At 42.8% G+C, this 10,680-nt stretch overlaps 1 protein-coding gene across 1 annotated transcript in view; it reads right to left on the bottom strand.

Moving 5' to 3' along the window:
* Window positions 1-10,680, bottom strand: part of LONP2 (lon peptidase 2, peroxisomal) — a 54,707-nt gene continuing 44,027 nt past the window's right edge. Inside the window, exons 13-15 of the mRNA XM_087729533.1 lie at window positions 8,763-8,970; window positions 6,682-6,872; window positions 1-1,471 (exon numbers count right to left, since the gene is read on the bottom strand). Of these exons, the coding sequence (XP_087585659.1) occupies window positions 1,250-1,471; window positions 6,682-6,872; window positions 8,763-8,970 (621 nt within the window). The 3' untranslated portion in view covers window positions 1-1,249. The remainder of the gene's footprint in view (window positions 1,472-6,681; window positions 6,873-8,762; window positions 8,971-10,680) is intronic.

Raw genomic sequence — 10,680 nt, 5'->3', positions numbered from 1 at the left:
CAAAGTCAACTTTCAGCAGCTATATATTCTCCATGAGAAAAAAAAATTACTATTGTTAAATAAAATTAGGACGAAATCCGACGTTCACATTGGAAAGAGCGCATTTGCTTGTAAGATTTCAAGAATACATTTGCTTGTGGATTACAAAGAAAAGTTTTACTCTATGTCGCATTTATGCCTTCGCAGAACAAGCTGCCAGCTCGGGAAAAAGAATTGTCTTTGTGGATGCCCCTTTATCAACCAGCCAACGTTTCACGATAGTTGAAAGTTATCTGCGGCGAGAACATTAAAAGCACTCAGCGTCTCAGGAGCTAAATGTTCTGTAGCTCTCCGTGCACCGTTGTGGGATGTGTGGCCAGATTCCACAAAGGAATCTTTTTCAACAATTGCGGAAAGGAAGTTGTTAATCTTGCAATATCTTCCTAATGCACCTGAACTTAAATGGAAGAACTTCGGTCAATGAAACCCCATGGTATAATTGTTGACAAAATTAAAATTTTCAACGAAGCCTTAAACAGCACCGTTTGCCTGAAAGAAACCAATGGCTTCTTTGGCTCACCACAATTATTCAATTTTCAGGAGTTTAGAAGCAGCAGCAGCTGGGGCAGGAGCGAAGAACGCCGTTCAAATATCGCTGCAAAGAATTTAATGCTCACGAGCCACTTGTTTGTCATTGGCTGGTCCTGCACATTCAGGCTTAAGAGTATTTTTTTTGCTGCACTGGCACTACGGTTGGGAGGGAGGGACGCTTCTCAAGATTATGCTTGCAATGCGTCTGCCTTTACAAGAAAGAAGAAAACTCTGGCTGGCAACAACAGTCATTTGAATGGAACTCTTGACATTCCAGCCAAAAAAAAACAAACCCCTATGTTCATTCACTGAATTTAACAGGGGGAAGAAAAAAATAGCTTTCCTGAAGGCTCGCATGCTTAAGTGACTGCTAGGCTGCCTGTCCATGTGTAAAATCTATCTCTTAATAGCATTGGGAAATAATCATCATTAAGAGTTTAAGCATTCAGATCTATCTCTGCAAAGCTCCTATCCCCACGAATGCAGAGTAGGGCCAATCAGAAGCAGCTGCTGCAAGAATCATCATTGTTCCCTTAATAATATTCCTTTTCTTCTCAAAAAAATAAAAACAAACAACTAATGTCAGGTAACCTGTTCCTGCCCCCTCCCCTTTTTAACCCAAGTGGCTAAGTCAATCTCGGCTTTATCCTTTCGGTTAACTTCATCCACTCGGTTTTTTTTAGAGTTTGCTATTGAAGTGATCGAGTCTGGCCTTTGTGGAAAATCCCCCCTCGAAAGCTGAGTTGAGGACATCATCCAGGGTGCTGGCCATGACGAAATTGAGATCCTGCCGTACGTTGGCGGGGATTTCTTCCAGGTCCTTTTCGTTCCTTTGAGGGATGATGACGCTCTTCAGGCCAGCTCTGTGCACAGCCAAAACTTTATCTTTTATTCCGCCGACCTATGAGGAAGACAGGGAGAATCAGAATGAGAGAGAGAGAGAGAGAGAGAGAGAAACAGAGAGAAGGAGAGAGAAGGAGAGAGACACAGAGAAAGAGAAACAGAGAGAAGGAGAGAGAAACAGAAACAGAGAGAAAGAGAGGAGAGAAACAGACAAAGAGAAACAGAGAAAGAGAGAGAAAGAGAAACAAGGAGAGAAAGAAACAGAAACAGAGAGAAAAGAGAGAGAGAAAGAGAAACAGATAAAGAGTAACTGAGACAGAAAGAGAGAAAACAGAAACACACACTGAGAGAGAGAGAAAGAAAGAAAGAAAGAAAGAAAGAAAGAAAGAAAAAGAGAGAGAACACGGAGGCCTTTCAAGCAAGAAAGGAGCCGTTTGGGGACTCATGTCCAGAGGAGGCACATTGCGTTCCCAACCTGGGTAATTCTCTCTTGTTAACTGAATTATAAAGTAGATTCAGGACAGCAGCTGCAGCCTTATTCTGACTCCGGAGAAAAAGACATAGCAGCCTCCCACTGTGTCTCCAACCGAGGCAGGAGGGGAAGCCAAGGGGGGGGGGGGAGGTGTTCACAGGAATCCAAGAACTTTTGATAAATGGCTTTTTACGGAAGGGAAGTTAGGATGCATAACAAAGGGATTCCAGCATCTTTTTTGTGTGTTTCAATAGGAACCTGCGGATATAAATACAAGAGACAAATCCTTCTTCTGGTGCCCTTTTTCTCTTGCACATCCTATCCGATGGGTGGGAGACCCAGTTTCCACTCTTTGGAGTTTTGGCAACCCTTAGCAAACTACTTCGATCAGACTGTGTAAGAACTAACTCTCGCAAAAGGTGCCACCTTCCTTGGAATATATATAAGACGCATGGACTTCAACTCCCAGAATTCCCCAGCCAGCATGCTTTCTCCCTCTCTCTAGATAGATAGATTTGATTGATAGATAGATAGATAGATAGATAGATAGATAGATAGATAGATAGATTGATAGATAGAGATAGATAGAGATAGAGATAGAGATAGAGATAGAGATAGAGATAGAGATAGAGATAGAGATAGAGATAGAGATAGAGATAGAGATAGAGATAGATAGAGATAGAGATGGAGGGAGGGAGGGAGGGACTAACTAAGAACTAACTCTCGCAAAAAGATCCCACCTTCCTTGGAATATATATAAGACGCATGGACTTCAACTCCCAGAATTCCCCAGCCAGCATGCTCTCTCTCTCTCTCTCTCCATAGATAGATAGATAGATAGATAGATAGATAGATAGATAGATAGATAGATAGATAGATAGATAGATAGATAGATAGATAGATACATACATAGATACATACATAGATACATACATAGATACATACATAGATACATAGATAGATAGATAGATAGATAGATAGATAGATAGATAGATAGAGATAGATAGATAGATAGATAGATAGATAGATAGATAGATAGATAGATAGATAGATAGATAGACAGACAGATTGATAGATTGATAGATAGAGATAGAAATGGAGGGAGGGAGGGAGGGAGGGACTAACTAAGAACTAACTCGCAAAAAGATCCCACCTTCCTTGGAATATATATAAGACGCATGGACTTCAACTCCCAGAATTCCCCAGCCAGCATGCTCTCTCGCTCTCTCTCCATAGATAGATAGATAAATAGATAGATAGATAGATAGATAGATAGATAGATAGGTAGATAGATAGATAGATAGATAGATTGATAGATAGAGATAGAAATGGAGGGAGGGAGGGAGGGACTAACTAAGAACTAACTCGCAAAAAGATCCCACCTTCCTTGGAATATATATAAGACGCATGGACTTCAACTCCCAGAATTCCCCAGCCAGCATGCTCTCTCTCTCTCTCTCTCTCTCTCCATAGATAGATAGATAGATAGATAGATAGATAGATAGATAGATAGATAGATAGATAGATAGATAGATAGATAGATAGAGCGCTAGGGAGGGAGGGAGGGAGGGGGAGAGAGAGAGAGAGAGAGAGAGAGAGCATGCTGGCTGGGGAATTCTGGGAGTTGAAGTCCATGCGTCTTAGTGGTCAAGGTTGAGAAATACTGCTCCATGGCAATGATGGTGAACCTTTATGTAAACAGGTGACAAAGTTGCATGTTCCACACCCACAATGCAATACGCCCCGCCCGCAGGGATGAGCCACCCCACCTATGCGCGTGGACAACCCCCCACCCCTCGATGTGTGGGAGTTTTCGCCCTCCCCAGGCTTCAGGAAAGCCGCCGCCGCCGCAGACTGGGAAGGGTGAATAGGTTTGCCATGACAGCTCAATGGTAACGTTAGGAAGCACTTTACCTTTAAGGCCATGTTCCTTCATTGGTTTAGCCACCTATCTCGCAAAATGACGGAAAACCAAACCATCTCGAGGAACACACATCAATCTACGAAACGACACATTTCAAATCATAAACGGGGCTTAGCTGATGGGAGGGAAGATCACTGTAGTGGGTGACAATGCTGAAGAATATCACTCTGGAGAGTATGGGAAATCTTCCATCCTAAGGAGCAATTTCTTTGAGAAATGCCAGGATTTTAAACTGCTCACTTATTTTGGGAAACTTTCAATCTTGAGATGAACATGTTAATTTACAACCCATGACCTCTTTGGTGTGTTCATGAAAGACCAAAGAAGACACTGCAGACCAGTGGTGGGTTTCAAAAATGTTTGGAACCTACTCTGTGGGTGTGGCCTCCTTTGTGGGAGTGGCTTGCCAGCCATGTGACCTGGTGGGAGTGGCTTACCGACCATGTGTTCTCACACTCTCTCTCCCTCTCTCGCTTTCCTTCCTTTTGTCTCTCTGTCCCTTTTTTCTTTTTTTCTTTCATCTCTGTCTCACTCTTTTTCTTTCTTTTTTCTTTATTTATTTATTTCTTCCTTTCTTTCTCTTTCTCTCTCTCTCTGTCTGTGTCAGTCTCTGTGTGTGTGTGTGTGTGTGTGTGTGTGTGTGTGTCAGTGGTGGGTTTCAAAAATGTTTGGAACCCCTTCTGTAGGTGTGGCCTGCTTTCCGGGTCCACTGGTGGAACCTCTTCTAACCGGTTCGGTAGATTTGACGAACCGGTTCTACCGAATAGGTGCGAACTGGTAGGAACCCACCTCTGCTACAGACCATATCCAGATCTTTCTACAGCGAACAAGTTACTGTTCCGGTGAAATCCTCAAGTGTTGCCTTCACAGCTACCTTCATCCTTTTTAAACAGCAAGGCCAGGAATCGAGTGTGATGTTTCTGGAATGCGAAGCACAACTCCTAACCCTGAACTGTGAGTCCTTTGTGCATGGGACAATTTCAAGGTACTGGACTAAAGGGAAGGTTAAATGAAGGCTGCTTTGCTTGTCCTTTGATATAATAAAAGCTCTGGTAAGCAGTATTAATTTCAGAGAGGCAGAAACCCCGTCAGCGAGCAAGTTAAGCCAGAAGTCACCACCTCTAGCGTTGCAAACACATTCACGGTATTCAGTTACTGTGCTAAGCCATGTTTGAATGAATCACAATGGACTTCAGTCAATGGGGCACCAAAAGCCAAAACTAACAAGCTTATGCCTTAATATGCTAAGTAAAGCCGGTTATTAAATGGCCTATTACTGGGTGGGAGCCGGTTGGTTCTCTTCAGCTTTATCAGTCACATGTTGTACAGGGGGGGAGGGGGGATGGTTTACGGGTGGCTACATTTGGTTAATAGATAGATAATAGGTAGAGATAGATAGATAGATAGATAGATAGATAGATGGATGGATGGATGGATGGATGGATGGATGGATGGATGGATGGATGGATGGATGGATGGATGGGAGGGAGGGAGGGATGGCAGGCAGACTATAGATAGATAATAGATAGACAGACAGATAGGTGATATAGATAGATGATATAGATAGATGATAGATAGATAGATAGATAGATAGATAGATAGATAGATAGATAGATAGATAGATAGATGATAGATAGATAGATAGATAGATAGATAGATAGATAGATAGATAGATAGATAGATAGATAGATAGATATAGATAGATAGGCAGATAGGCAGATAGATAGGCAGGCAGGCAGGCAGAATATAGATATATAATAGATAGATAGATAGATAGATAGATAGATAGATAGATAGATAGATAGATAGATAGATAGATAGATAGATAGATAGACATGATAGATAGATAGATAGATAGATAGATAGATAGATAGATAGATAGATAGATAGAGACAGACAGACAGACAGACAATATAGATAGATAGATGATATAGATAGATTGACAGACAGACAGAGATAGATAGATAGATAGATAGATAGATAGATAGATAGATAGATAGATAGATAGACAGACAGACAGACAGACAGCAGACAGATGATATAGATGATGTATGGATGGATAGATAGATGGATAGATAGATAGATAGATAGATAGATAGACAGACAGATAGATAGATAGATATAGATATGAGATAGATGAAATGGATGGATAGATCGATCTAAGAGGGGAAACAGGAAAGAAACAACTATCTGCCTGTCTCTAAGCAGGTGTTCTCTGCTGCAAGTTACTGGCTGCCTTGCTGTTAATCCATACTCATGCCAAGAGTTCTCTCTCTAGATAAAGATACAAAACCATATGCCGCACACCTCTTTAAAAAAAAACATTGACATTTTTCCATCGCCTGTTCCAGGTTTGCGCTAAACACACGTTCTCATTCTGAAAGGAGGTCCATTTCAATTAAGGAAACCTAGACGTTTAATCCCTACTCCCCAAATTCTCAACCACAATGCCTCTCAAGCATGGGAACCTTTCTGGGGCCATCTAGATTGCAAACGGAGACCGGAATCCCTTCCTTCACGGGCCCCTGAGCTTAAGAGTCATGACGTCACCAGGGCTTCCAGTTCAGCATCACCTGACGACGTTAAAACCCTGCAGTGCCAAGAAATCGCTGTGATCTGATCTTCCCTTAATCTCGCCATCGGGATGCTGGCTTACTCCGAGGGCAAAAGGAGCTGCACAAAATCTAGTCTTTAGGGGACGTGGGCCCAGCCCTGCCAAACAGAGATCTCATAAGGGAAGCTTTCAGAAAGCTCTCTAGGAAGCCAGGATAAGGTATTCTTAGAATAAAGAAGGGGGGAAAAAAACCGGGAGGTGAATCCGGGGGCGGGTAAAAGCTTTAACCGCCATTAACCATCTCTAAACAATACTTACTGGAAGAACAAGTCCTCTTAGTGTAATTTCCCCAGTCATGGCTACATCTGAACGCACCAGCCGCCCACTGAAGAGGGAGGCGAGGCAGGTTACTATGGTAACGCCCGCAGATGGTCCATCTTTTGTGACAGCTCCAGCTGGGAAGTGCAGATGGATGTCTGTGTTGTCAAGGAGATCAAAACTTCCAGAAGCTTTAAGAAAGAGAAAGGGATTTGCAGATTGGTGCTTGGCCAGTCTTTGTTCTAAAAATAAATAAAAAGAAACCCACCCCGAGCGCGCTGGAAGGCTTGAATTCCTAACATGTTTCCATTTTGGAAGAAAACCCCCGTATTTGAAAGCAGAAAGAGTGCCAGCCAAGGGAAGGGGGAAGAGAGAGAGAGGGGGGGGGGAGAAGCACCTGCATCAATATACCCACATCTGGCCTTTAGAAAATAAAAGAAAAAAATTAACCTGTCTTTCCTAGATGGAGATTAGATTAATGGCAGAAGGAAGTTAGTGCCTGTTTGATGAGATGATGCATGGTAACAAACCCTCACTTAAAAACAAACAATCTTCTTTACCCTTCAAAACGACTAGAGTTAATTTATCATTTATTTATTAGACTTATTTTCCCTCCATATAGCTGTCACGTGATTCTAGGCGGCTTACAATCAGATAAAACTATAGTATAAAATTGGAGAGGATGAGTAACAAAGCAATTACTGCATTAAAATGGGCAAGATATTATTATAATTGTTGTTGCTATTAATCATTGCACAGTCAGTCCGATATTCAGACAAGGTTTGGCATTTTTGTCTACCTATTGAGTCATTATTACTATTATTGGATTGGATTGGATTTATTACATTTATATGCTGCCCTTTTCCCCGAAGGGGACTCAGGGTGGCTCACAATTCAATCAGGGAAGGGGGTTCAGACAGGGGGATAAAAAAGACAAGACATAACAATACAAAATTTAAAAACACACAACAACCATACCATTCGAGAAGGGGGGCCAAAACTCTTTAGCCCCAGGCCTGTCGGAACAGCCAGGTTTTAAGGGCTTGGCGGAAGGCCTGGAGGGTGGTGAGGGTGCGAATCTCCACGGGGAGCTCGTTCCAGAGGGTCGGAGCAGCCACAGAGAAGGCCCTCCTCCGGGTAGTCGCCAGCCGGCATTGGCCGGCGGATGGAATTCGGAGGAGGCCTAATCTGTGGGATCTAATCGGTCTATTGGAGGTAATTGGCAGCAGTATTGCTATTATTACTACTATTATTATTGTTATTTTATTCATTAAACATGAAACTCAATCAACGTTTTAAAATGTATCACAGATAACACTGACTGGCACTGATGGTTGATGTGGGTTGCTGCCAGCATCCTAGGTATCAACCAAGTATCTTCTTGAAATGTATTATTATTATTATTATTATTATTATTATTATTATTATTTACTTAATATTTAAGTACTTAAAATTATTATATACTTACTTTAAATACTTAAAATTATTATATACTTAATATTCATTAAACATGAAACACAGCCAACTGAACATTCAAAAATGCATCACAAATGCCATTGATGGTGCTAATGGTTGATACGGGTTGCTGCCAGCATCTTAGGTATCAACCAAGTACCTTCTTAAGATGTACAATGCTCAGAGTAGCACAGTTTTTTTCCAGTTCCACTGGTGTTATTGCAGGAAGCTGCTATTTCTTGAAGTGTTTTATAAAATTCTTGGACATGGTACCAAGTGCCCCAATGACAATGGATATCACTGTTTTAATCATTGTTGTTGTTAGTAGTAGTAGTAGTAGTAGTAATAGTAGTAATAAAAACTATATGAACTAACAGTTCAAGTCCTAACCTAAGAGCTGTTAAGGTAGCATCGGAGTATATAGGCAGTTCCGAGTAATTATTATTGTTGTTGTTATTAAATTTATTTGTCACTGATCTTGCCCACATAAGCCACAACCTTCTCCCACCATTGGTGAGGCTGCATCCCAAACACAAAGAAGTGTGATTGTTGAATGACTGGTCTACAGATCTATAGCGAGATGCCGCTAAAAAGACACTTCGGGATGGCCCCACAGCCTCCTCTACCGTTGGTCAGCTGGTATCTCTTTGCGTTGCTCCGCAGCCAGCTGATGGCGAGGTGGGCCGATTCCTTCATGACGTCCCCCAACTGCCCGGTTAGCGTCAACTGGCCTTCCCCATCCATCCGACTGGCTTCCACAAACATGATCTCTCCGCCTAAGGGCGTCCAGGCCAAGCCTATCGCTACGCCTGGTTGATTCAGCCGCACGGACACCTGGAAGAAAGGAGAGGCGGGATGCTCAAAGAGTCAACCTTCATCTGATCTGTGTATCAAATGCAGCCTGCATGACATTCTTGGGTACAGAAGGGGCCAAAACTTGAAATGTTAAAGCTATGAGGACCCAGATGGCTGGGGGGCAAGAGGCTGACTCTGTGAACCGCTTAGAGAGGGCTGTGAAAGCACTGTGAAGCGGTATATAAGTCTAAGTGTGATTGCTATTTTCTTTGGCAAGCAAGTAACCAAATACAGCTTTCCCACGATTGGGTGGGCCAGGCTAGGCAGAATACAACTCACTGGTTCTTAATGGTATTACAGGTAATCACTGTGCAATACAGGTAGTCCTCAACTTACAGCAGTTCATCTACTGATGGTTCAAAGTTACAATGGCACTGAAAAAGGGACTTGCGAACGTTTCTTTCAAACTTACGACCCATCCTTATGGCCGCCTGATCAAAATTCATTTCGCCCCCCCTCCTGACAAGCGAAGTCAATGGGGCAGCCAGATTCACTTAACAACCATGCCACTGGCTTAACAACAGTTGTGATTCATTTAACGGCTGTGGCAAGAAGGATGGTAAAAGGAGACAAATCTCACTTAACAAATGTCTCTCTTAGTAACAGAAATTTTAGGCCATAAGTCAAGAACTACCTGTAGTTCTGAATATAAACTGTGGTTTGAAACGTTAAAAGCCATGTGCAATTTGGGATGAATGTCAGCACACACACACACACCCCTCCATGCAGTCCAACTGCAGGCGTATTTGAAGGTCCTTCTCCAGACGCTGCCACCTCATTCGGCCATGAAGATGGCAATTAAAAAGGACCTTTTCAATTGCAACTCTTTAATGACGCTTAGGGTCAGATCTAATTACCGCCTGGATGCAAGCTTGCCATTGTCTCTCAAGGTTGCAGGGATGGAATTTGAGAGAGAAGAAGAGGACGCCATCCCTAGCCCAGCTCTCTTGCCTGGATGTATCTGTAGAATTCCCAGAAATTAAGCTCACCTTAACTCTTTTAGCCAAGGTGGCGCAGTGGTTAAATGCAGCACTGCAGGCTACTTCAGCTGACTGCAGTTCTGCAGTTTGGCTGTTCAAATCTCACCGGCTCAGGGTTGACTCAGCCTTCCATCCTTCCGAGGTGGGTAAAATGAGGACCCGGATTGTTGTTGGGGGCAATATGCTGACTCTGTAAACCGCTTAGAGAGGGCTGAAAGCCCTATGAAGCGGTATATAAGTCTAACTGCTATTGCTATTGCTATTGCTCTTTTATCTTTTAATATGCCTTATATATCTATCACTGGCCCAATATCTGCAATACCTCTGCAAAACAGTTGTTCCAAATCCAGCTTCTCCCCGCATCACCCAGCAAGCTTTTCTTTCAGAATTCGACTCAACATATTTAAGCAGTACAGCTTCCTTCCTTTCCCCTAAAGGTAAAGATAAAGGTTCCCCTCGCATATATGTGCTAGTCGTTCCTGACTCTAGGGGGCGGTCCTCATCTCCGTTTCAAAGCCGAAGAACCAGCGCTGTCCGACAACATCTCTGTGGCAATGTGGCTGGCATGACTAAACGCCGAAGGCGCACAGAACGCTGTTACCCTCCCACCAAAGGTGGTTCCTATTTTTCTACTTGCATTTTTACATGCTTTCGAACTGCTAGGTTGGCAGAAGCTGGGACAAGTAACGGGAGCTCACTGTTACACGGC

The sequence above is a fragment of the Thamnophis sirtalis genome, unplaced genomic scaffold (assembly GCF_051295495.1).
Source record: "Thamnophis sirtalis isolate CommonGarterSnake01/CBP01778 unplaced genomic scaffold, rThaSir2_p1.2 scaffold_14, whole genome shotgun sequence".
Taxonomy (NCBI): domain Eukaryota; kingdom Metazoa; phylum Chordata; class Lepidosauria; order Squamata; family Natricidae; genus Thamnophis; species Thamnophis sirtalis.
This window is presented reverse-complemented; position numbering and strand designations above follow the sequence as displayed.